Source organism: Erythrolamprus reginae, chromosome 4 (assembly GCF_031021105.1).
Source record: "Erythrolamprus reginae isolate rEryReg1 chromosome 4, rEryReg1.hap1, whole genome shotgun sequence".
Taxonomy (NCBI): domain Eukaryota; kingdom Metazoa; phylum Chordata; class Lepidosauria; order Squamata; family Dipsadidae; genus Erythrolamprus; species Erythrolamprus reginae.
This window is the reverse complement of record NC_091953.1, coordinates 99,085,494-99,113,436: the sequence shown is the minus strand read 5'-3', so window position 1 is coordinate 99,113,436 and position 27,943 is coordinate 99,085,494. Positions and strand designations below refer to the sequence as shown.

The 27,943-nt window shown below is 37.3% G+C and overlaps 2 protein-coding genes across 5 annotated transcripts in view; both read right to left on the bottom strand.

The window, feature by feature from the left end:
* Window positions 1-27,943, bottom strand: part of LOC139166873 (complement factor H-like) — a 1,233,958-nt gene that overhangs the window by 721,829 nt on the left and 484,186 nt on the right. The gene's annotated exons all lie outside the window — the stretch shown is intronic.
* MAP4K4 (mitogen-activated protein kinase kinase kinase kinase 4) overlaps window positions 3,813-27,943 on the bottom strand; it is a 159,257-nt gene continuing 135,126 nt past the window's right edge. For 2 of the 4 annotated variants that reach the window (XM_070751036.1, XM_070751038.1), the window contains 10 exons: window positions 27,596-27,787; window positions 21,891-22,008; window positions 20,571-20,741; window positions 19,968-20,111; window positions 15,705-15,839; window positions 14,760-14,860; window positions 11,257-11,406; window positions 10,112-10,271; window positions 7,342-7,481; window positions 3,813-6,842 (listed from right to left, as the gene is read on the bottom strand). In XM_070751036.1, coding sequence (XP_070607137.1) covers window positions 6,759-6,842; window positions 7,342-7,481; window positions 10,112-10,271; window positions 11,257-11,406; window positions 14,760-14,860; window positions 15,705-15,839; window positions 19,968-20,111; window positions 20,571-20,741; window positions 21,891-22,008; window positions 27,596-27,787 — 1,395 coding nt within the window. In that variant the 3' untranslated portion in view covers window positions 3,813-6,758. The remainder of the gene's footprint in view (window positions 6,843-7,341; window positions 7,482-10,111; window positions 10,272-11,256; window positions 11,407-14,759; window positions 14,861-15,704; window positions 15,840-19,967; window positions 20,112-20,570; window positions 20,742-21,890; window positions 22,009-27,595; window positions 27,788-27,943) is intronic. The other 2 variants (XM_070751037.1, XM_070751040.1) reach the window with 1 other exon arrangement.

Sequence of the window (27,943 nt, the reverse complement as noted above, 5' to 3'; positions counted from 1 at the left end):
ACTGTCCACCTAGGAAACAACACTGATTGACAATCAATTTCACATGCTGTTGTGCACATTCAACTTTGTACAGAACAAAATATTCAATGAGAATATTTCATTCATCCAGATCTAGGAAGTGTTGTTTGAGTGTTCCCTTTATTTTTTTGAGCAATATAGTTTGGGAATGTTATTCAATGGTAGAGGATTTTACATATTAAAGTTAAAATAAACTGAATGATAGGGGGAAAAAAGTGAGCATTTATTTCCATGTACAGCACGTACTTTTCACAGGAGTTTCAAAACCCTAGCGTGTTGTAATGGAATAGCACTTCTGAACTATTTGTTGTTACTCAGATAGTTCAGAAAGTACATTTACACAATCTCATAGTCTATTTCTTCCCAAAAATACAGTATCATCTACAATTACAAAAAGTGACTGAGAACACATGCAAGACTCAGACAATTGTTTCATTTTAAGGACTGGACTGAATATAATGTAGGAAAAAGAAACAACAAGTCCATGCCAATTGCATGACTAAAAAACTAAGAAAATTTAGAATAGAAATTAATGGAATCTTAATTTGGTGTGTGCATGTGCATAAAACATGAATGTATTTTAAAATATATTTTTTTCTCATGACAAGAAAGAAAGATAGTAAGACACTAAGAAATAACACTTAAATTTCTCATTCATCCAACTTTATTTTTCTTTTTTTTAAAGATCTACAAAAACAGACACAGACTGAGACAATTAGGATGTGCCATGATTATTTTGAAAAGCATATAGGTTTAGATCTTCCACAAATTTTTGTCAAGCAGTAATTGTATTTTAAATTTTGTAATTCATTCTTCTTGCCTGGGAAGAAGTACATGTGCAATATCTCTCAAACAGATATGGTCGATTTCAACATGTAGCATACACACAATCAGTGTGGCCAGTGACAAAAAAGTTGGGGATTGCATCAGGAGTTGAAATCAAATGCATTTAGGGAATATCTGATTGGGAAAGTTTGGCTCAGTGTACTGAACATTTTAAAACAAACTGGTTTTCTTTGGGGGTGGGGTTGCTTTAATAAGAAAATAGTACTTTCAATAACCCAAAATATTGTTTTGTCAGGCTAAACTGAGGGAAATGGAGAGTAGTAAAAAAACTGGTTTGCCTAATGGCAAATGACTGCTTTGTAATTGGTCACTTCTACTGTGGTTGTCATTGCCGAGAACGAAATCTCAACATTTAGTGTGCTCACAGGAAGATGGTGGTTGCTTAACTCCAGATTAACTCTAGATCTAATGTAGATTAGTGTAGTGTTCTGGAGAGACGCCAGAGGGCGCCACTAGAAGTGGGAAATACAGTATACGGTTTGTGATTGGTTGTTGTATTGTTGGTTATTGTATAAAACGGATCTGTCACTGAACGACAGCTGAGTTCTGTCAGAGTTATGTGCTGAATTACAAGTTAATAAAGATTGAGTTCCTGCCTCAACGTCTAATCCATGAGTGATCCTCAAATATTTCAGTTAGGACTAAATTATTTAATTAATTTTATTTAGTTTATATTTTTGATTTTGCACAACGCAGTGAATAATAATTAATAATGAATGAATAAAACAAGCTGGCCTGAAAAAAAAGAAGTCCAACATAAAAGAAATAAAGCTTAGTTTATTATTGGGATGTATTTTTAATGTTTTACAAACTGAGCCAAAGTGTTAAAAGGATAACCCTGACAATAAACATAATCAGGAATCAATATGCTTTTTCACAGATTTTGAAAACTAATGCATGTTCTGGCAGAAAAGAATCAATGTGGGGAACAGCTAAGATGTTGGGTCATCCTCACGGATATTGAGGATCAAGTCTACTTTGCCCTAAAAGCTTCCTAGAAAACTTTGGACAAGTCTTTCTCCATCAGCCAAAGCACAGGGCTCCTGTTGGGAAGAAAATGAGAAGGACAGAGCGATGTGTCCTTTCTTGAGCAAGCATACAAAAGGTGGGATACATGTATGAGAAAGCAACTAATATAAAGCCAACCTTGTGGACACCCAGCAAAACTCTTATGGATCTTTTGTCAGATACTGCAAGTTTTTCAATATGTCGACTGTGATTCATACCATTCTTATTTCAAAATACAGTGTTCCCTCGATTTTCGTGGGGGATGCGTTCCGAGACCGCCCGCAAAAGTCGAATTTCCGTGAAGTAGAGATGTGGAAGTAAATACACTATTTTTGGCTATGAACAGTATCACAAACCTTCCCTTAACACTTTAACCCCCTAAACTGCAATTTCTCATTCCCTTAGCAACCATTTAGATTATTACTCACCATGTTTATTTATTAAAGTTTATTTAAAAAAATATTTATTAAAGGCGGATGAAAGTTTGGCGATGACGTATCACTTCATTGGGTGGAAAAAACTGTGGTATAGGGGGAAAAAACAGCGAAGTATTTTTTAATTAATATTTTTGAAAAACCGTGGTATAACCGTTTCGCGAAGTTCGAACCCGCGAAAATCGAGGGACCACTGTACTCCCAATCTAAGAATTTTAATCTAAGAACCACCTCCCCATCCAATCAAATCACTTTGTTTCAGGAAACATTAGCATTTATATTCACTATATATTATCTCACAATCTTATTTGTACCAATTCACACTTCTCTCCATGCAATTTCCTCATATTAACTTCTGACACACATATCTACACATTTGTATGGTCTCTTAATTATTTTTAGTGCCCTCCTGAAAATAATAGGAAAAAACAGGATAGGTAAATTAGGGTTTGCCCATATGGTGATACTTGTTTATAGGAACTGTATTAAGGCATGAGGGCTAAAGTACACGGTATTTAGAATAAGAATAAAAATAGAAATAACAAAGAAACCAAAACCACCACTCATGCATATAAATGCAGTGATACACAATGATACACACAGTGATAACAGATGATGTATGCCTGGCATGAATGCTCCGTGTATGTATACCTTAATATTTAACCCTAGTTAAATCTTTGGGGAAGAAAAAGAAGATACTTTAGCTACTTTATGTTTTGAGAGGTAAGTCAATTCTACCTTACTTCAGAATAGATACGCATCTGCATTGGTCTATTAGGATGACTTCGGGGGAGAAAGGGAAAGACCCCAGCTGGGGCAACTAAATCTCCAAAATGAGTGTTAGCATGGTAAACCTCTGATAAGGAATCCTCATTAGTTTCTTAAGATTAGAAGGACAAAAGAGAGATGTGCTTTCAGGTTTGCAATATTCTATTGATATAACCTTACAATAAAGTAAATTTAGTCCATCTGTTTGTGCTTTTGGTCTGGGTTCTCTCAGTAGGCTACCATCAATCTTGCAAGTCTGGAAGTCCATTTCTCCCCTTTTGCCTTTACAGCCCACCGAAATTACTGAAGTTTCCACCTGAGATGTTTGCCTACACTAGGGTTTCCCAACCTTGGCAACTTGGAGATAGTTGAACTTCAACTCCCAGAATCCCCCTGGCTGGGGGATTCTGGGAGTTGAAGTCCAAATATCTCCAAGTTGCCAAGGTTGGGAAACACTGGCCTACACAGACAAACACACACACACACACACACACACACACACACACGCTTGTTTGTGGGCTAAGCTGCCATTGGTCCCACTGCTGTTTGTGCCTCTTCCCCATTTTCCAAAGTCATTCCCACATAACCATTTACACCATCACTCATTTTTTATGTGTTACCTTTTCCTCCAAAATATGTTTTTCACAAAGAGTATCATTTAAAGAACCCTACATAATTTCACTCCAAAAGCTTTCTCTTGAGAAAAGAAAATTACTCAAAATACTTTCCACATACACATAGGTGCCATTTTTACTTTATTTAAGGAAAAAATGGGTGGGAAACAGTAATTTATAATACACAAAAAAAATTAGACATCACTGCAAAAAGGCTAGGTGTTTCTTTGTCACCAGTCTATTTTGCAGTTCTACAATTAGTAATTTTACTGCAATTTTGTCATTTGTATTATTGTTTAAGCATCTTCATAGGTGGCAATACCTGGGGTTAAAAAAAACACAAAAATGTGTACTGCTATCACTATGAAAACCTAAACCCCACAAAATCACTTTGAAATAAACCATAAATATGTGATGCACATTAGTGTAACAAAACCATTTTTGTAAACATTTTCTCCAACATAACATGTGCATACGATAAAAATAAAGTCACTGCATTCATACAGTTAGAATTACTTTGACATAGGATACAGAAATTATTACTTAAAGCTCAAACTAAACTAAGAGTACTCTTAATGCTTACCAACAGCACTGCTTTAAAATGGATTTCAACATTTCGTATGTAGTGGTTTCATAACACTGATTTTGACTTGTAAAATTAGCCACCATGGATTTTTTTTCTTCTTTTCACTCTGATGGACAGAGCTTCACCAGCATATTAATCTGGCAGAATTCTTCAAAATTGCAACATTCTTTCATTTGTGAACAGTAGTCTCTTTTTAAATATTTACATACATATATCTGTGTGCATATATATGTATGAGTATGCACTGGGGTGTGTATACACACACATGCATACAAGCATGGTGGCATGATAGGCAAGGGCAAAAATTAATTGAGTTTTAATCACATAATGTGATTCTAAAACTTTTTCTCAGTGCCTCTGGCCCATTGGCTTTATTATCTTATGCTACAGTTCCAGTTCCAAAGAGGATCCTATTGCTGGTGGCAACACCAATCTCCTGCATCCCATTCATTTTCCACTATTCAATCTAGAGTTGATTTTTGACTGTTTGTTAAGAGGAATGAAGGGAAGTGAACGTCACCTGTAACCTTGGGTCTGACATTCAGTGCTATCCAGATCCAAGCAATTAAAGACACAATTTTTGTTTTTTTTAGAAATCAAACCAGAATTTTTTTCCTATTTGTTTTATACAAGATAACTTTTGAGGGAAGGAGAAACCCTTCCAGCTCCTCAAAGAAATTGCTTAATAAAGAGAAGAAAGTTAGTTAAGAAAGAGAAACTGCACTTTACTGATGACCTAAGTACTACTAACTCAGATATAGGCTCCTTCAATTGGTGCTGTTTGACACAAAGCAAGTCATTTGGTCTATGTTACTTAATCTGCCAAAGCCTCTTAACTGAAGAATGACACATAAGTCAGTAATTTTCATGCCATGAAACACTGGAATCCAATTCACTGATTAAAACAGTGAACTTAAGGCAACTGTCAACTAAATTACCCAATATCCTTTGTAAAAGTTAAAAAATCATAATTATTGTATCATGACACTGTGCATTATTACATCACCAACAGATAATTACACACTCAAGTCTTCTCAAGTAATAAACACATGTAGCCTTTCAAAGTATTAGTCTTGACAGATTTATTATAAAGGCCAAAAATCTTCTGGCTAAAACAAAATTTTGTGGAGCTTTTCCCCTTTAAAAACATGGGGAAGGGAAAGAAAAAGATCCAAGAATTTAGATTTTACACTGAGACACAAGTATATGTTGCTTTAAAAATTTTGAACAGAATTAACTACATTCTTATAGTTTAGAGCATTGCATTTTTAGAACAGGAAAACACTCCAAATTTCTTATAAAAGTATTGAATTTGCCTAGTTTTTGTTACTTGTGTGTTACTAAATCTCTCATGTTAAAGGTAAAACTTTCTGGATTTTAGGCTAAACTTGTTTAAGTTCCATCGGTAATGAAACTGTTAAAAATGAAATTAAAAGACTTCTTCCAAAATTAAAAAAACACAATTACTTAAGTCACTGAATTCCAGTCCTTAATCTAATTTGATCGTTACAAGCAACGGCTGGTCTGATCTCCTAAAACCTGATATGAAAGTAACAGTCAAAACTGTAATCAGATAGTTTTGGTATCACAATTAAGTGGATATTAGTACTGGTTCGTCTAAAAACAAAATATAAACCTAAACCACCTCTTTTATTGTATGCATTAGAAACAATGAGGTAGGCACAAAAATAAACATGTTTGGAATTTTGTTTCCCCATAGGCTGGTAGTAAAAGCTGTTGCACATTTTAGGTTTAAACAAAAATTAAACCTTTAACTGAGGCAGTGCTAACACTGAAATTACCAAGTTCTGGCCTAATGAAGAGTCATTGTAGAAAAATGAACTATGCTATTATTATTATTGTTTTAAAAAAACCATTCACTGTGATTTTTTAGGCAAAACTTGGTACGCAGGACTGAACTCTTGGCCCAGGCCAAAACTTAAAAAGAAAACCATCCCACCTTCCCTAAACCACTGTGCCTTTCACATTTTTATAAATATTAACTTTTAAAACCTGCATCTTTCTCTTTTTCCACAGAGTCACATTACAAAAGAAAGAAAAGAAAAAGAAACGTCAATTAAATTACATTGTTAATATTACTATATTAAATTTGCCCCCTGCTTCAGTGACACAGCGTCCACCTATGTCACTCTCCTGCACCTTCGCCTGCCTCCTTCCAAAAAACGGTTTCCTGGTTAGTCTCTTCCTTTATTCATTAGGAGATCTGGAGCGGGAAAAGGAGGAAAAGGAGAGACCTGATTCTTTCTCTAGTGGGATCCCAAATCAGATAGCACCTGATGGCCAAAAGCACCAGCTGCACCCTGCAGCCTCAGTTTAAAAATTAAAAGAACCCAACACCAGTGATGCTGGCACATGCTACAGCATGTTTGGAATGCATCATGTCAGGTCTGTACTCCAGTTGCAAATGATTCCAAGTTATGAAGACTCCAAAGGACCGCAATTCCTTGCCAAACTAGAGAGCTTCTACCAGCTGAGAAGAGAAGTCCTGCCTAAAGTCATGAAATAAACTTGACTGCTTCCTCCAGACCGCACAGAGGCAAAGAAAACCTGTGAAGAAAGAGACAAAGAGAAAACAAACTTATCACACAATGGAGAAAAGGTGGGAAACCAACGGAAAACAATCATGGGGCTGAATTTATTTACAGAACAAGGACAGTTTTTTCCACTCCTGTCATAATGCCTCTTGTGATGTACAGATACAAAAATTAAGGGGAATTTCAATCCTGACCTATCTGGAAGGGGGCAGGATGGAAAGGATTATTGTTCATTAATGGTGACACCCAAGCTTCTGTGCAATATCAACTTGAAGCAGAAAAACCCTGTGGAAAGACATCTTACGTGCTCTTTGGTGTTAATTAAAGCTTTGCTTTTATTCCAGGAATCAAAAGGTCAATGTGCATCAACCACAGTGGATCTCTAATCCCTTTGCCCACACTCAAATGTCAGAGGATTGGTGTCATCATTCATTCTTCCTCTTCTGCACAGTTAATTATAAAACTGCTAAACTGAGCATTAGAAGTGGAAAATATATACATATATATCTTACCTTGTCATTACGTTCACATAGAAATTTGAGTCTTTGTGCTCTTTTGTGCATAAATACACCATCCAAATGTCCTGTTTCCACTGACCGTATTTCAATAGCCTTTTCTCCCCAGCCCATAATCTGATTAGATCGAATGTAGGCTTTAAGATAAAAAAGGCCACTTTTAAATATAATAGTAAACAGTAATGCCCATCTTGAGCATTCTACATCCTCTTAATTTTTCAATCAAAACAAAAATTATATTTAATCTTGATGACATAAATATTAATTTAAAAAGCTGAAAGAGAATACTTTCAGTTTAGATAAGCTTTTAATTAATTACCATCTTCTCTCCACTAAAACAAGTTTAATCTAGTGCTTAAAGCACCAGGCTAGAAAACAGAAGAGAGTGAATTCAAGTCCTGTCTTAGTCAGAAAATCTGACTGGGTGACTTTGGGCTAGTCTTAGTCCAGGGGTAGGCAAAGTTGGCTCTTCTATGACCTGTGGACTTAAACTCCCTGAATTCCTGAGCCAGTCATGCTAGCTCAGGAATTGTGGGAGTTGCAATCCACATGTCAAAGAAGAGCCAACTTTGCTTACCCCTGTCTTATCCTAACACATCTCACATCATTGTTGTTATGAGGAAAATAAAAGGAGGAAGTGTGTTGTTTGCCACCTTGCATTATTTGTAAAAATTATAAAGGCAGCAAATAAATGAATAAATAAATAAATACACAAAACACCCCTCTTCAATTGTTAAAGATACAAGAACATATAACTGTAATAGCATATGCATTCATATTCTTTCTTCAATATTGTTTACTTCTCAGTATATGTACAATTATATTATCTTTAATAATATTAACAAGATTAAAATATATAACATCAGATTATATTAGAAAAATCTAACCAGGTCTAAGAAGCTTGAAACGTATTATTTCTGAACTTGTTGCCATATAAAAATATCCATGAGGTATGGATGTTTTGCTTTTCTGCAGTACAGTGGTACCTCTACGTAAGAATGCCTCTACTCAAGAACTTTTCTAGATAAGAACCAGGTGTTCAAGATTTTTTTGCCTCTACTTAAGAACCATTTTCTACTTAAGAACCCAAGCCCGGAAAAATTTCCCAGGAATTTGAGAGCGGCAGAAGGCCCGGCCAGTTTCCTGCCATTCCCCCTTTAATCTCAGTCATCTCGGGCTTTTCTGGGCTGCCAGAGGAGCCTTTTGGTGGTGCTTAAGGAGGCTTTGACAGTCCAGAGTGAATGAAGCATTTTCCTTTCTCTGGGCGCTTGGAGAGGAAATAAACCACTTCGCTGTGGTGACTCCCTCGTGCTGCCTCCCATACACCCGGCGCGAGGTTGCCTCCTGGAACATCTGGGCAAAAGGGGGCACTTCACCCCGGATGGATCAACTCAGCTTCAGCCAAACGAAGGAGTCACAACAGTGAAGGAAAGGCGCCAGCTACAAAGCAAGCAAGCGAGAGGAGAGGGAAGTACTTCAGCATGGGAAGGAGAGGAAGCAGGCAGCAGCCTTTTGGTCAAAGGAGTGGGCGGTTTCCCCCTCTCGCCTCCCTGGGTTTCTCTCTCTGGCACAGTGTATGGGAGGCAGCCTCGCACCAGGTGTATGGGAGGTGCGTGCTCCTCCTCTTTTATTTTTTTAAGCCTTAAAATTTTGAATTTTTTTTATTCCCGTCACCTCACCTTCTTCCTTCGGCAGCAATGGCCCTCCTCCTTTTCTTCCTCATCCTCCTCCCACCCAAATTCCGAGCTATTTATTTATTTATTGATTGATTGATTGATTGATTGATTGTTAGAGTTGAAAGGGACCATGAAGGCCATCAGGTCCAACCCCCTGCCCAAGCAGGAACCCTATAGCACACCAGTCAAGTGGCAGTTCAATCTTCTGTTTAAAAAGTCAAGAGTGTTGGAGTTCACAACGTCCGCTGGTAGGTTGTTCCATTGGTTGATCGCTCTGATCGTCAGGAAGTTCCTCCTTATCTCCATGTTGAATCTCTCCTTGGTCAGCTTCCAGCCGTTGTTCCTCGTCCGGCCCTCTGGTGCCCTGGAGATTAAAGTGATCCCCTCCTCTCTGTGACATCCCCTCGTATACTTGTAGACTGCTATCATGTCCGCTCTGGCCCTCCTTTTCTCTAGGCTATCCATGCCCAGTTCCCTCAGTCTCTCTTCGTAAGTCTTGGTTTCCAGTCCCTTAATCATCTTGGTTGCTCTTTTTTGCACCTTCTCCAGAGTTTCAGTGTCTCTTTTGAAGTGTGGTGACCAGAACTGAATATAGTACTCCAAGTGTGGTCGGACCAGGGCGTAGTAGAGTGGTATTAAGACTTCCCTGGTCTTGGAGTGTATTTTATTTCTTTCCTAATCGGTTTGCACGCATTATTTGCTTTTACATTGATTCCTATGGGAAAAATTGCTTCTACTTACAAACTTTTCTACTTAAGAAGCTGGTCACAGAACTAATTAAATTTGTAAGTAGAGGTACCACTGTACCTCTGAACACCTTATAGGTAGAATTATGCCTCATGGTCCAATTGTTTTTTTCCCATCCAAAGCAATTAAACCTTAAGCAAAGGTGGACTGAATAATGTATAGGCATAGCAACAATATAGTTATTATTCTGTCCTCTGACTTAGCAATAGAAATAGAAAATATAATATTTATCAAACTGTCATGACATCATAGATTGTTTAATAGCCAAAGTGACTGAATTTCAGATAAATAACCATTTATCTACCATTTTCTGAAAGTGTTGTGTAAAAGCTTGGCATACATACCCACAGATGTAGGCATTTCCCCCCACTGCAGAACCACATCTTTGGTGATCCTTCCATATGTGTTTACATATACTCCTTCATCCTCATAGCAAACAAGCAGTTCCATTCCATCTGTATTAGGAAGTATTATGATCGCATGGGGCTGGATACTACACTGAATCTGCAAATACATGCATTTGTCAACTCCCAGTTGGCAACAAACTTGACTGTAAAAAATATGATTTCAACAATCGAGTTATCGAAGCGTGGAACTCATTACCGGACTCAATTGTGTCAACCCCTAACCCCCAACACTTCTCCCTTAGACTCTCCACGATTGACCTCTCCAGGTTCCTAAGAGGCCAGTAAGGGGCTTACATAAGTGCACTGATGTGCCTTTCATCCCCTGTCCAATTGTCTCTCCTTTCTCTCACATATCATATATATTCTCTTCCTTTCATATATCTTCTCCTCTAAGTTCACTTTTACCCTTATATATATTACCACATGTCTATTTTTCTTCCTATGTATTTGTGTATTGGACAAATGAATGAATAAATAAAAAAGGTACTTTCCTACACTGAGAAATAAACCATGTAATCATAAATATTCTCAGATATAATTAATTTTGTCACACAGCTCTTCTTTTATTTATTGCTTACCAAAGCACAAACTCATCTTTTCTAGTATTTATGGAGATTCTCAATCATCCAAGTCACAGTTGTCCCAAAGGTGTTTTTCCAAAGGCAACTTGACTTTCTTGATTTTTTTTTCTTTGAAAACATTTCAGAACTTCTTGGATGACAAGTGAAATATTTTTTTAAAATTTTAATTCAGCTTTATTCCAAAATTTTACAATAGAAGAACAATAAATATTTATACAAATATGTGATTTAAAATCAAATTCAGTTTATAGTTTAATCCCCTGGTCCTCAACATGGGGGCCATGCCCGACAGGGGGACAATTTGATTTTTATTTTTTTTATTAAAAAAAATTAAAAAAAGAAATATTTTTTTTAAAAGCAAACAAACCAAGAAAGTCCAGTTGCCTTCGGGCCATCTCCTCTAGACATTCCTGGACATAAATTTAGTATTTTTTGGATGATGTCTTTGTCCATTTTCAAAAATATGGGTTAATTGACATGGTTACAATGCTACATACTTACATGAGTTGGAAGATAAATATCATACACTGATCCTGAGTCCACATCAACTGCATGAAAACCAGCAGAGGAACCATAGATCACCTTCAGTCTCTGCCCTTCTTCTACAGTAAGATCCACTAATAATGGCTTATGTACCAAGTCTCCAAATGACTGTTAAGTAATAAAATATATACATATATATTGAAGCGATTATTTTGGAAACAACTATGGAAAATATTTCATCTGGAATGGACTAAGCAGTATTAATTGATTGCATTATTATTGTTCACTTGCTATATGACAATGAACTTGAAATATAAGAATGACTCTTGCATGTGTATAATATTTTTAGATCAGATAATCCTATCCTTTTTATAATTTTTTACAAAGGTTTAGAGTTTGATTACTACTACTTCATTTCCTTTGTAAAAGCTACTGATTGAACTTTTACATAAATGAAGAAAAAATACCAATTAAAAGTAAAGGGAGAGCTGTTATATTTTAAAAGCGTCATGAAAATTCACCCTTATTGTAAACTTCAAGATGGCATGCAAGTGAGTAGGGTTTTTTTTCTTTTTGGTTTCCATTTGATTCCCTCACCTCTTTCTTAACAATCTTATTCTTAAGCAGAACAAGGAACAAAGTCTTATATTGTTTTTCCTATGTAGTGCTTCTTATCTCATCTTGCATAACTATTAATCTAAAATTTGGTAGTACATGGAAAGTCATGCTTAATAAAACCTATGAACTGAAAGTAATGAGGAAACTTGCGACATTTCTGATTGGGTAACTGGCAACAAGTCTCATGACTAAGAGACAACAGTAAAACATGTGCATATCATCCCTCATACACAGACCGTGTTTCTACTAAATATACAATCATTCTCATATAAAAATGAAGGAAGCAAGAAAAGATGTCAAGTCATGCTCCTGGTTTCCTTACAGGATCAATGTCTCACCCGAAGAATCAGTTTTTTACTTAATACCGTGTTTCCCCGAAAGTAAGACAGTGTCTTACTTTCTTTTTATCCCCAAAAGCCACACTATGTCTTACTTTCGGGGTATGTCTTATATTGTTAAAGGGGCACTGACAGCTAAAAAAACCTGTGTAAAATGTGTTTTTTTAGTGTATATGCATTTTACCTTCTGTGACGGGCGGGGGGGGAGGTTTCTTTGGAGTAGGGACGTGCCCGAGTAAATTTGCAGAGGCGGCAGTGACAAGTGCAGGGGACGGCGCGGTGACGTATGGAGAGGGGGACGGCGCAGGCGTGGGCAGGAGGTGGCGCTCATTTGGATCAGACGGAGGCGGCAGACGCGGTGACGTATGGAGGGGGGACGTGGGCAGGAGGCGGCGCGCAGCTAGATGAGAGGGAGGCGGCAATACCCCCGTGTTTCCCCGAAAGTAAGACATATGTTTTACCTTCTGTGACGGGCTGGGGGAGGGAGGTTTCTTTGGAGTAGGGACGTGGCCGAGTAAATTTGCAGAGGCGGCAGTGACAAGTGCAGGGGATAGTGCGGCGACGTATGGAGAGGGGGACGGTGCGGACGTGGGCAGGAGGCGGCGCGCAGCTAGATGAGAGGGAGGCGGCAATACCCCCCGTGTTTCCCCGAAAGTAAGACATATGTCTTACTTTCAGGGTACGGCTTATATTAGCCGACCCCCCTGAAACCCCCGATACGTCTTACAATCGGGGGTGTCTTACTATCGGGGAAACAGGGTAGCCATAGACCTAAAGCAGATCAATATCGTATTTTTCAGAGTATAAGATGCACTTCCCTACGCAAAAGAGATTGAAAATTTGGGTGCGTCCTATACACCGAATGTAGCCATAACCCTGAGGCATGAAGAAGGCTATGGTCTATGGCTATCCACGCAGTGTGGGAAAGCTGACTGGGGGTATTCTGGGAAGCCGATCCACCCTCGTGCTTAATCAGGCTGCAATAATGTGCTGAAGTTGACCTGGCTGTTCACTATTTGCTGCAAGGACATTTCAGAGTTTACGGTAGCAATCACATCCAGAAAGCACAAGTAACTGATTCAGTGGTATTCAATAACTTCTCTTTATATATAGCATAACACATGAAGTAAATATACAATACCAAAATACAACATGGTAGTAAGTACAAGCAAAAGGGAGGAGTTTCAGTTTCAGAGATCAGCCCAGCATGCAGCTTTAGTACAGAATAGTTGAACTAAGCCACACTCAGGCTCCTTGCTGTCTCCTTGTTGCTCACACAGCAAATACTGTTTCAGTTTCCAAACAGCCCTCAACTCTCTCACAAATTGACAGGATGCTAGCCATATGAATACTGATGGATGCTGGTAGGCAGAAGCAGAATTATTTTTCCTTATTTTCCTCCCCAAAAACTAAGGTGTCTCTTATACTCCGGAAGGCCTTATAATCCAAAAAATATGGTATATTTCAATTTTAGAGCAGCATTCCATTCTAAATAACCATTCTCTGACATTATTATTATTATTATTATTATTATTATTATTATTATTATTATTTATTTATTTATTTATTAGATTTGTATGCCGCCCCTCTCCAAAGACTTGGAGTGGCTCACAACAAGGCTCACAATATTCCCTAATACTACCGGGTGAATTTGGATTTGTTATTACCTAATGGATAATGGGCTCTATTTAAAACACCATATAACAGTGTTAGGATTCAAATAATTTAACAACCGGTTCTCTGTCCTAATGACTGGCATGATAGGCATGACCAGAGGTTGTGACAGACAGCACTCTGCCTCCTGCACCACACTGAGAGCAAAAAGAGGCCACGGGGAAGGGGTGTTCGCCACACCCCCGTCCCTTTTAGGGCCTAGTAGGTCCCCTGCAGCCTCCAGGAAATTAAAAAGGGCCTGGGGTTATTGCTCACACAAGGTTTTGGGCCTAGTAGTCATCTTAGCAGTCTCCTAGGAGAGAAAATGGGCTTGGAGGGGGGGACTACCATATCCCTCATGCCATTTTGGGCCTTTAGGTTCCCCTGCAACCTCCTGGGAGCAAAAAGGGCCACAGGGGTGCACTACACCCCAGCGCCTCATTTTGAATCTAATAGGCCACTCTGCAGCCTCCTGGGAATGAAAACTGGCCACAGAGGATGTACTGCATCCCGATGCCGCATTTTGGGCCTAAAGTTTCCTGGAAGTGAAAATGGGCTGTGTGGGAGGCACCACACTACAGCCTGGGCCTAGCAGCCTCCTGGGAGCAAAAATGTGTTGTCTCCTGTGCCTTATTTTGGGCCTAGGCAGCCTTTCTGAAGCTTCCTGGGCACTCCCCATCCCATGCCCCATTTTGGGCCTAATAGGTATCCCTGAACTTACCTGGGAGCCAAAATGGGTCATTTGGGGACTCCTGGAAGGGGTGGGGTCAGCCAGCAATTTAACTACTGGTTCACCTGAACTGGCCTGTACTGGCCAAACCACTATCATAGTTTAAAATTGTTGACAGTTAAGTTCATTCTGACATTTTTCAATGACTTTTAACTTGTTTCAAGGGAAAGAGGCATTCTTACCTTAAATGCCATAAATTTGTGGTATGGTTTTGGTGCCCAGGCATAGACCTCCACAGAACTCTTCAAAGCAATTACTAAGAATTTGATTCTTTCATATTTTACTAAAATTAAAAAGGAAAAAAAACATTTTGTAAGGTTATTTAAATAAAATGTTTTATACAGCTGATAAGACATCAAATTTCAATATGTATTGTAGAAAATATAAAGATAGTTTATAGCCTAATTCACAAAATTATGAACTATTGCTGTAAAATTATGTTAAATTACATAATAATAATTAACATTACATGTATGTAATATTAATACATTAAAAATATATCGATAATTTTTTGTTCACTTTTTGCATATAAAACATACTAAAAGTCCACCGTTCTTTAGGTAGTAATACAGTATACATATAGATTTGTTTATATTAATTCTCCTATTGATCAGAAGATAATGATTATTACAGATTTAGCTTTAAGCTAAAACTAAAACCAGACCCAAAATTAGATGACATCTCTTGTTTGCAATAGTCAGCAGCACTAATAACTTCCTGGTGTTACATTCATATATTTTCCAACAGGATAAGAGGATCAGACTATCTTCTTAATACTTCCCAATGTATATGAGTCTACTGATACACAATTAATCTCTGCCGTGTTCAGAATTAATAAAACAATCTACGGGAAATTACTTCTCTCTGTGCTTTGAGGAAATGAGATGATGCCAAGGAAGAGGAAAATATGAGCTTCATACTCAATTCACAGTTCTTTGTATTAAAGCATAATATATAAGAAATTCAACAAAACAAGGAATATGTAAGAGTATTTATTTTGAAAATGTGAAATATACAGCTGTATTTTTATGCCATAGGATTTATTCATAAGAATCAAAACTTTTCTTTTGTTAGGAAGTTTACTTATAACTAGAATTGCTTTCAAATGAAGGTAATAAATTACTTACCAACTTTGTAGTGTACACAGCCTTCTAAATCACCTACAGTTGTCCATCCTTGTTTTTTTTCTACTTCAGGATCATTGTGAAGGATCTTGTTTCTTAACCATGAAAGGTAATAAACTCTCAATTTATTTTTCTTACCTAGGCATAAAATATTTTCTTAAGAACAGGGCAAGGTTTACACTATATACACTATAGAATAATTCAGCAAATTACTAGAATTGTATGGAAGCAATAGTATATGATTCTATTCCACATAATTTTATATGCCATAGAGGTTCTTATTCAGAACTTTAATTTTTTTTTTTTTAAAATGCCTAAATAGCCACAGTACAGTGTTCCCTCGATTTTCACGGGGGATGCGTTCTGAGACCGCCCGCGAAAGTCGAATTTCCGCGAAGTAGAGATGCGGAAGTAAATACACTATTTTTGGCTATGAACAGTGTCACAAGCCTTCCCTTAACACTTTAAACTTCTAAATTACAATTTCCCATTCCCTTAGCAACCATTTAGATTATTACTCACATATTTATTTATTAAAGTTTATTTAAATTTTTTTTTATTAAAGGCGGACAAAAGTTTGGCGATGACATATGACGTCATCGGGCAGGAAAAACCGTGGTATAGGGGGAAAAAACGGCAAAGTATTTTTTAATTAATATTTTTGAAAAACCGTGGTATAGACTTTTTGTGAAGTTCGAACCCACAAAAATCGAGGGAACACTGTACTCCTAATCCAAATACAAGATATATGAAGGCAAACTTCTTAAACTGTATTTTAAAAGAAAATATACCCTACCCCCAGGAACCATTAATCTGTTTAGAAGAAAGAATCATATGCTAGAGACAGCTCTCAATGGAGTAACATAGTAATATAAGCACAGAGGTATCACAAAACTGAAGTTCATAGAATAATTGTATTTAATAAAAATATGAAATATTTTTCCTTCTTTAAAAATACCTTAAGAACACAAAAGAGCTGCAAATCTATCACTGTACTTTTTATCTAATCATATGATCAGAAGGACCTTAATCTAGATGTAAATGGAATAGTAATTTCTACAACAGGGGTCTCCAACCTTGGCAACTTTAAGACTTGTGGAGTTCAACTCCCAGAATTCCTCAGCAAAGCTGGCTGAGGAATTCTGGAAGTTGAAGTCCACAAGTCTTAAAGTTGCCAAGGTTGAAGATCCCTGTTCTAGAAGACTTTTCTATATAACAGCTGTTCTGTGATTCTCACACTAAATGTTATATAATCACCATTGTCATCACTGAAGTGGCAGGGAAGATTTCTGACTGAATTGTGGGCAATAATAATAATGGTAATGTTTTAGTTTTAGATTTTATTCATTTATTTATTCGTTTTTTATGCCACCCTTCTCTTTAGACTCAGGCGGCTTACAACATGTTAGCAATAGCACTTTTTAACAGAGCCAGCCTATTGCCCCAACAATCCGGGTCCTCATTTTACCCACCTTGGAAGGATGGAAGGCTGAGTCAACCTTGAGCCGGTGATGAGATTTGAACTGCTGACCTACAGATCTACAGTCAGCTTCAGTGGCTTGCAGTACATCACTCTGCCTGCTGCGCCACCTCGGCTCTCTAGATAATGTTCAACTTCTTTTTATCCCTTTGTATCTATTTATATTGTATTTTTATTATTGTTGTAAGCCACCCTGAGTCCTTCGTGATTGGGTGGCATAGAAATGGAATGAATGAATGAATGAATGAATGAATGAATGGAGTATTCAGGAGAAAATATGAAGAACTGAAGCACACATTTAAAAAGTGTGACAAATATGAAAATGCCTAAATTGTATCTGATACTAATATTATGCACTGCAGTAAAAATAAAATAAATTAGCAAGTACTGTATCTACAAAATAATTTGTACAAACTGAATGAACTGACTTTATTACAATAAACATTATTACAAAATTATTACGAAATGCAATTCAGTGTGCATGAATCCAAAGTGATTCACTTTGGGTGGGAAAAAACACCAAATAAAACTAACTAACTGACTAAATAAATAAATATCCAAGGTTGTTCAGCTAGTAGAAAGCAGGAAAAGAATTAACAACAATAGAAGGCTGAACCAGGCATGACTAGAAATAATCAACAGTGAAAATAAGCCTGTCAAATATATTGACGTCTGTACATTCCTAAACTATTGAACTATACTTGAATTATATATACAGCTCTAGTTACCTAATTTTAGCTAGAATATGTGCAGAATGTAGCAATCATCAGAGCTGCTCCTCTGTATCTGAATGACCTATTATGTTGTATCAATTTATGCAAGATAGAGCTTGAATCAAAGCACAATGTCTTAATTGCAAATTTTGAAGGAGCATCTAGTTGGCCTCTATAGCTGTGACTTCATCCGCCCTTCAGCTAATCCAACAGAGTTAAATTCGTAACAGCTAATAATTTCATCCTCAATTTGTCTGATACTTTCAAAGTCAGCTAAATTGGTGACTCCATGACATTTGAGAAGGAGTGCTACTCTTTTTTCAATCTTAAAATTCCTGCCATTTAGTTTGCCTGAGTGTACTGATCTTGCTATTAAAAGAATAACTGCTATAACCACATAGTATATATTACCCATGTATATGAAGCAATGCTTCTAGAGTTTATTTCATCTTTTTTCTAAATTAAACACTTCAAATGTTATCTTCATATGCTCATAAGACAATTGTTCAATTTTTCAAATCTAGTTATCATTTTAGCTGCCTCTATTGCTAGAGACTTTTTGAAAGTATACCTTTAATTAAAATATCGTAACCTATTTTCAAATCACATTTCCAAGTTTCAATATATTTATGCAAACTCATATTGTATTTATGATTTCAAGAATGTATTTATTCACTGAAGATGGGACTTGGGGCGGGGTATGTGTGTTGCAATGTTTTTGAGCTAGATTATCTTTTAAATTTCATAGATCCGTTTTAAAAAATTGATAAACGAAACTCCTACTGAAATTTTTACTAAATTAAATCAACATTTCATCTTTAACAATAGTCATGTCTTAATAAAATTTATTTATCAAAACATCCTAATTTTAATATATCAGGTTACAGAATGCTTTTATACAGAAGTAGCAGCTATTTTATCAGATTCATATTCTGATCATCCTTTAGGACAGTGATTTTCAACCTTTTTTGAGCCGCGGCACATTTTTTACATTTACAAAACCATGGGGCACATTGAGGGGGGGGGGGGCTAAAAAAAGTTTGGACAAAAAAGTTCTCTCTCTCTTCCTCCCTTTCACTTTATTTCTCTCTCCCTCCCTCTTTCTCTCCCTCTTTTCTCTCTTCCTTCTTTCCTCTTTTTTGCTCTCTTTCTCTCTCCCTCCCTCTATGTCTTTCTCTCTCCCACCTTCCCTCCCTCTCTTTCTCTCTCTCTCTCTCTCTTGCTTTCTTTCTCTCTTGTTCTCTTTCTCTCTTTCTTTCTTTCTCTCTCTTTCTTTCTTTCTCTCTTGTTTTCTTTCTCTCTTGCTCTTTCTTTCTCTTTCTTTCTCTCTCTCTCTCTTGTTTTCTTTCTCTCTCTGAGCTTCGCGGCACACCTGACCGTGTCTCGCGGCACATTAGTGTGCCACAGCACACTGGTTGGGAAACACTGCTTTAGGAGTTCAAAGTAGCTCACAGCACATCCATTTCCGTTTTCCTCCCACAATTAACAATCCTGCAGGCTAGGTTGGTCAAAGGAATAGTATGAATGAAAGGCAGCATGCCAGTTTATATTACAGATTTTCAACACTCAAACCAATCCTGGCTGGATGGCATTTATATTATTACATCATTTCTATTTGAATGATGCCAGTAATATAAACCAAATAAGTTATCAATAGTATAAATAGTATTCAGATAGTATAAAGTTGCCTTTACCATGTTTCTTTGAGTTTTGGCATAGGTTTAGAGTCTTGGACTATAATATATCACAAAACAGATATAAGCGAGAAAACCTTACTATCAAGACAGAGTTTGACTTTGTAATCCAGTAGCGATTTTTAAAAAGCTGTGATTTACAGTCATAAATTAACATAGTTTTAGTCAAGACATAATGAAAGCAAAGATAAAGAGGTATAGTAGGAACTGTTGTGACAATGCAGTCGTCATTCAATAAGCTTATACCCATTTTATAACAACCTTGATCATAAAAACAGGTATTATAATTCCCCCTGAATATTCATTAGATTTTTAATCAGATAGCACAGCGCATTAGTAATACTGATGTTAAAGTTATCAAAAAATAATGTTTGTCTACCTGATATTGTCACCAAGACATTCAAACCTTCAAGTACATCCATTTGCTGAAATCTCCTTCTGTTTATTAGTGGATAAACTTTCCCTTGACCACTCCGATCTAATAACATCAGGCCACTTTCTGTCCCCACTAATAAATTAACTCCTATAATAAATAAGATTAAGACAAACACAAGTTAACTGGATTTGTTTTTGTAGAATATTTAGCTAGTTAAATATCCAGAAATATTACCATGGTATAAAATTTATAAAGCTCCAGAAATGGCTTTGAAATACTTCATAGCCCTGTGTCAGAAATGTTCATACTCAGTTTCAATTTTCAATTCTCAGTAGGAAATATTTATTAACAATTCTATTGGTTACCATTAGAATTAAAGCCTGCTATTAAAAGTTATTAATACAATATCTAAACCAGACAAATCAGACTTATCATTCAGAAATTTTAATTTCCATGTCCATAAGTAGGACTAGATCCAGATCTAATTAAAAAGTCAATTACAAAACAAGCACCACTTCTATATTCTTAATAGATTATTGATTTTATGAATAAGCCTATAACTTTTAAATATAAGAATGAAATAGCAGTCAGCAGTAGATTCTATACCCCATAAGGCAGCACATAAGATTTCAGAATTGAATCTCTTCTTGTATTTGCGGATTTCTGGGGTGTCACTCTGTGGCCGTGTATTTGTAGGATTGACATTAACAACTGATCCTTTTCTGGTTGGATCCTGCCTTATTGCTTCTGATCTCATTGCTTCACTAGAAAATCCTACTGCAGAGAGGGACAGAAGAGAGAAAAAGGTGAAAAATAGAAAGATATTTAGTCATCTTAATATGCAAATGTTATAAAATAAAGGTACATTATAAATGTATATATACTTTTAAAATATTTTTATTTTAAATGAAGTCAACAAAGCAGTGGAAGTGATGTGCCGGTGCCTGGAGGCTGTTGGGGCCTGGATGGGTGTCAACAAACTCAAACTCAACCCAGAAAAGACGGAGTGGCTGTGGGTCTTGCCTCCCAAGGACAATTCCATCTGTCCGTCCATTACCCTGGGGGGGGGGGGAAACTACTGACCCCCTCAGAGAGGACTTGGGCATCCTCCTCGATCCACAACTGACATTGGAACATCATCTTTCGGCTGTGGCGAGGAGGGCGTTTGCCTAGATTCGCCTGGTGCACCAGTTGCGGCCCTATTTGGACAGGGAGTCATTGCTCACAGTCACTCATGCCCTCATCACCTCGAGGTTCGATTACTGCAATGCTCTCTACATGGGGCTACCTCTGAAAAGTGTTCGGAAACTTCAGATCGTGCAGAACGTAGCCGCGAGAGCCATCGTGGGGCTTCCAAGATTCGCCCACGTTTCTTCAACACTCCGTGGCTTGCATTGGCTGCTGATCAGTTTCCGGTCACAATTCAAAGTGTTCGTCATGACCTTTAAAGCCCTACATGGCAATTTACCAGATTATCTCCGGAACCCCCTGCTACCGCACAAATCCCAGGGACCGATAAGGTCCGGGTCCCGTCGACTAAACAATGTCATTTGGCAGTCCCCAGGGGAAGAGCCTTCTCTGTGGCGGCCCTGGCCCTCTGGAACCAACTCCCCCCGGAGATTAGAACTTCCCCCACCCTTCCTGTCTTTCGTAAACTACTCAAGACTCACTTATACCGCCAGGCATGGGGGAGTTGAGATAGCTCTTCCCCCTAGGGCATTACAAGTTATGCATGGTATGTTTGTGTGTATGTTTGGTTTTATAATAGGGGTTTTTAGTTGTTTTTTATTATTGGATTGTACATGTTGTGCTTATCATTGTTGTTAGCCGCCCCGAGTCTGCGGAGAGGGGCGGCATACAAATCCAATAAATTATTATTATTATTAATTATTTATGCTACTGATTTGTTGCTAATCTTTAACTTACCAACAGAAGTCACAGTTGTTCCACTAGACGGAGATATCTGTAGTAATCTGGGGTCTATGAAAGGTGTGAAGGAAGATGAAGATTTGTGTTTCTGCAGTGTGTTACTAGCTGACTGAGTCTGCAATGTAAATTTCAAATAATCATCTTAATAAAACAATTTTATTCGTAAAAAAACAGACCTTTCATCTAGCTGTTACTATACAGCTTTATTTTCAGAACCTTTCTAATTCTCTTTCCCCAAGTGCTACCTATGTAGAGTCAACCTGAGTATTTCTTAAAAATAAGTAAAATTTAAAGTGCTTATTACTGCTATGATACATTTTGTCCACTAAGCAGCCTTTGCTTCTGCTTTTAAAAAATGTATTTTGAATGTATTAAGCTTAGAAGAATCTCCTCCTGTTGAAATAGGAGGCCCTGTTTTCTAAATCTTGGAATTTATTGTCCAAATTGTTCTTTTTTTTGTTTCATTGTATTACTTCATACATTGTATTTCTACCCTGAGTCTTTTATACTGTAAGTAACCAATTGGGAAATATTTCCTCCCTATGCAACAGAGTATGAGCAATTAAAAATCAAGCTATCAGCTTTATAATTTCAACTTGCAATGATTTTTAGGATTATTTTCTTTTTTAATGTTTAATTTTGAAAATTGGATTCTTGCCAGAAAGCTGCAGCATGTTCTTCCACCATCATTTTCACAGAAAATATTAAGACAGTATTAAACAAGTGGAGTTATTAGGAGGGAAAAGGTGTAAATGATGACATGAAGGCACTGGTGCATCTTATTATAACACTAAACATGAAAAACACAAACAAGGAAAGAAAATGAAATAATGAAACTGTTAGATTGGTTTTTAAAACTTGTCATATATGTGGGTTAAATGTCGTACAGACTGTGCTGAATCTTAAAAGAGAATGACAGAAGTGAAAAATTAAGTATGCCATATAAAGTTGGTCTAGAAAAAAGTAGTAATTTACATTTAAATTGTTTTATGCCTTTTCCACTCATGCTGTTCACTTTCTTTCCAAGTATATTTCTATCACTATACATCTTTCACTATGGCCTCTAACAAAAAATGTTTTTTTCTCATTTGTATATTATTTTGCTGCCATAAAACATACTTTCTCCAAAAACAAAGTACACACAATGTAACATTAGGAGAATAATGAGAATAGTGCATTATGCTAACTGTTGATCATACTGTGCAATTACTGACGTAAGATTTCTTCATATGGAAAGCTGCCTTTTACCAATAGGATGAATATCGGATAAGCAAGTTCGTGCTAATAAATGAAGCTTTCATTAATGGAATAAAACCATTTTATACAATCAATTTGTATCAAATGGTGTGCAAAAATATTATTTAAAAACACTTTTTTAGAAAAAAGAATTAGGGAGTTCTTTATCATTGTTACATTAATACAAGCAATAGCAATAGCACTTAAGACATATACTGCTTTACAGCCTCTCTAAGCAGTTTACAGAGTCAGCATATTTCCCCCAACAACTGAATGCAAGCTTTACTGTCATTAAGGGACTCCATTTGTCATATTACCTAAAAGAACTGCACTTTGCTGACAGAGTATTTAAATAGAACTGGCCATTATGTGATAAAGAATTTCTCATTGTATACTGACATTACCTAAGTGTTGATATAAACCATAATTACCTTTATAGTTTAAAAACTTGACAAAATTTCAATTCATTTCAGAAAAGATAGCCTTTCTGTTCAGTTGAGTCCATGCTTGTGTGTCATATGTTTCATTTCATAACAAGATTAAATCTACAAACTATAAAACTTATTAAAAAACGAACCGTCTAAATATGTAACTAGGAAGGTGATGTGCAGTGTAACTAAATGTGTAACTAGGAAGTGATATGCTAGGAACTACACTCATAGAGAAGTTAGGAAAATATGAAAGCGGCCTAAGTTAAGGATTTAGAACTCACTATATATTATTTATTTTTCTGGTTTCATATTTTTAGTTTATACGACCTACTAAATGGATAAAGTATCCATGACTTGTTAAATGCATCTGATCTTAGGAGGAAACAGCACATTTTTCTGCTTTTGTTATCTGAATGCAATCTACATCTATTTCTAAAACGTTTAGGAACTTTTGGTAATTTACATTAATTTCTATATTGTTATTATATCACTATGCTTCATGTCATGTGGCTGATAATGCCTATATAATTTTAAAAAGCAATATATCAAGATTTCCCTTTTTCTAATATGAAATAAGTAAAGAGCATTGACATGATCACTGTTAATCACTCTTAGTAAGTAATGAGGGATATAATCTAACTGTTGTTTTACAAGGTATACCTACTGTAGTTTATTAGCCTGACCCTCTAACAATTCTGGAAGCTGGGTGAATATTTCATCTCAAAACTTAGTTCAGAACTAATCCCTCAAACTGCAATTACCATTTTTTCGAAGTATAAGATAATTTTGGGGCAGGAAAACAAGGAAAAAAGGCCTCTGCCTCCCAGCATTTTGCCAAACAGCAAACAGCACAGATGATATGCACTGTTTGCTGTGTATTTTGTGCATGTGTGCCTGATTCATAGAAATAGCAAAGAATTGGAGAACTGTACATTATGGCAGTACAGTATATTAATCCCAGACAGTTTTCTTAAATGTAATCATACTAAGTCCTCTCAATTGTTTAAATAGATCTACTCCAAACATGACTAAGTCAGAATTTAACTCAGCTGCCTTATATTAATACTTAATACCAGTACTTAATACTAAAACAGGACATTTCAGCTTATACTTTTACAGATCTTTAAAATTGATGTGGCTTTCTGGAAGTACTCTCTGCTATGTAAAAGATACAATAGCACTGAGCCTCTTCAGATCAAGCATTTATTTTAAAAAGCTTCTTCATTTTGTTAAGTTAATAATAAAGCAGTCTTTAAAAATGTGTAATAATTTAAACATTCTATAGTCATTTATAGTTATTGACTTACCTCATTGCAGCAAAAAACAAACAGCCAGTTTCAGCACAATCTGATCCCTCAAGCAATTTGCCTCCCTGCAACTTTAGTTATACTTTCATGGGCTTGCCAGCAACTTGGGCTTGCCAGCAACTTCAATCAATCAGCTGACTGTCAGGAGGCAGATGGCTTGTGCTAAGCAGGCTCTGCTGCTGTTTGCTGCAAGGAGGTAAACTGCTAGCAGGCAGAGACCATAGGGTGGGTGTGGGTGGGTGGGGCTATATTCGGTGTATAAGATGCACCCAAGTTTTCACTCTCTTTTGGGATGGTGGTGTAAAAAAGGTGCATCTTATATTCTGAAAAATACTATAAATTTTTGCCTCAGAATTTAAATGGAAGATAAGACTTTTTCCAGAAAATTATTTAATTAGTTGTCAGACTGCCTTTTAGCATTACTAAACATGAGCTGCCATTACAGTTTTAAGCATCCTGACACTAGTTTGAACTACCTTAAATCTTTACAAGGATTAGCCCATTATTGTTATGCATGTTTTTCTTCTGACTGAAAATCTGAAAAAGAGCTTCAAATCAGAGCTCCCCAAACCCTAGGCCAGTGATTTTCAACCTTTTTTGAGCCGCGGCACATTTTTTACATTTACAAAATCCTGGGGCACACCACCAACCAAAATGACACCCTAAGACACTCTCCTCTCTTTTTCCATCCCTGTCTCCTCCCCCCTTGAGTGTGTGTGTGTGCACATTCTTGAACCATTTCCAAAAACAGGTGAGGGCTGGGGGTTTTCTCTCTCTTATTTTTTGAGAGTCACTTCTCTCTCTCTCTCTTTTGTTTCTCTCTCCTCTCATTCTCTGTCTCAATCATTTTCTCATTTCTCTTTTTTTCCTTCCCTTTTTGCTCATTTCTCTCTCTCTCTACCTTCCTCTCCTTTTCTCTCTCTCTCTCTCTCTCTTGCTTTCTCTCTCTCTCTCTTGCTTTCTCTCTCTCTCTCCCTCTCAGCAAAAAGTTGCGAGACTGAAACCTGACCTTCCTTCTTCGCGGCTCACCTGACCATGTCTCGCGGCACACTAGTGTGCTACGGCACACTGGTAGAAAAACACTGCCCTAGGCTATGGCTCACTAACAGGCTATGGCCTATTCAAAACCAGGCAGTGTGAGCGGGCCAGTGCGCGCATGTGAATGTGCACTCAACTTATGAGAAGATGAGCCAGCACTTGTGCACACATGTACACAGCTCAAATTGCACAAGTTGATCTGCACGCTCCGGTCCACCATTTTCATAAGTTGATCTGCACTTGCACGCGTGCACACCGGTCTGCCACTCATGTGGCCTTGTTTCCCTTTCCCCCTTGCAAGGCTGCCAGGATGCAAAGTTTGGGGCGACTACTCCAAGTGGTTAAAAACATCCACTAAACAACTTCAAAACAGCTCCATTAGTCTCATATTTGAAGAGTCAGTTTGAGTAAAGTGCTAGCCTACAGAACAAAATGAAACTTCCCTATGCTAAAACTTGTATTTAGAAGAATTCACATGCAGTAGTTTAACCTATTTTCTTTATTGCCAGAAGATAACATTTTAAATCTCTTAATAGCCTGCAAACTGGAAAGGTATTTGTATTCTGTGAAAACAACTCTGACAGGAGACCATTTTATAGTCCCCTGTCAGAGCAGAACCATATACAGTGATACCTCGTCTTACAAATGCCTCGTCATACAAACTTTTCGAGATACAAACCCGGGGTTTAAGATTTTTTTGCCTCTTCTTACAAACTATTTTCACCTTACAAACCCACCGCCGCCACTGGGATGGCCCACCTCTGGACTTCCGTTGCCAGCGAAGCACCCGTTTCTGTGCTGCTGGAATTCCCCTGAGGCTCCCCTCCATGGGAAACCCCACCTCCAGACTTCCGTTGCCAGTGAAGCGCTCATTTTTGCGATGCTGGGATTCCCCTGCTGGGATTCCCCTGCAGCATCGCAAAAACACAGAAGTCCGGAGGTGGGGTTTCCCATGGAGGGGAGGCTCAGGGAAATCCCAGCAGCGCAAAAATGGGCACTTCGGCTGGCAAAAAGGGTGAATTTTGGCCTTGCATGCATTAATCGCTTTTCCATTGATTCCTATGGGAAACACTGTTTCGTCTTACACACTTTTCACCTTAAGAACCTCGTCCCGGAACCAATTAAGTTTGTAAGACAAGGTATCACTGTATTAAAAACAAAGACAACTCATTTTAACTAACATTATAAAATAAATTTAATAATTCATAAAAGGAACTGATTATATTAGTATTTTCTCTAAAGGTTCCACTTATGGTTTAGATGGAGGAAACTTTCTTTCTAATATAGTCCTTCCTTTTCCAAAGCAAGGACTCTATATTTCTCCAGCACTATGCTAAATCAGGCAGCGTTGTTGCTTGAAAAAGCCAATCATACTAGACACCTCTTTCCAAAATAGTTTTGAAAGAAATACTGGTAAAAGCACTTGGTTGAAGTGATACAAAAGCCATGCAATTAATCACTTGTAAAAAGCAAAACAAAATAGTAGTTAAACTGCAAATTCGGGGTAAAAATTCTATAGTTCAGAGGGTTGGTACATAAGAGCTGAAATGTGTTACTTTGGGGGAGTGAAGGGACAGTGACAGGAAGAAGAGCAGCAGAAGGGACACTAGTTGGAAATCCTCTGGATACTAGCTATCAGGAAATACATTTATAACCCTGTGAAAGCAGCCAGCTGTGGTGCAAGACATACCTCATTAGTAGTTAGCTTGTCCTGGGGTGTCTGTGGGGACATGGTGGGTGTCGGCTGGCTGGAGGATGGGGAGGAGGAGGTGGAGGAAGTGGAGGAGGAATGGCTTTGCTGTAAGAGATCTGGCAAGAGGTGAATACGACCGGCAAAGCCATTGCTCTCATGATGGCTGGCACGCTTTGTGTCAACTGTACTCTGTAGAAAAAACAGGCACACTTGTCTTGCTCAAGTGCTGTGTACAAGTCTATGCCGATAGCAAAATGATCTATTTTAAATGTTTCAACCAATGCATTAATCAAACAAGCCTTCATTGTGGAGTGGGGCTTAACTATAATTAATGTTGTTTTCCTT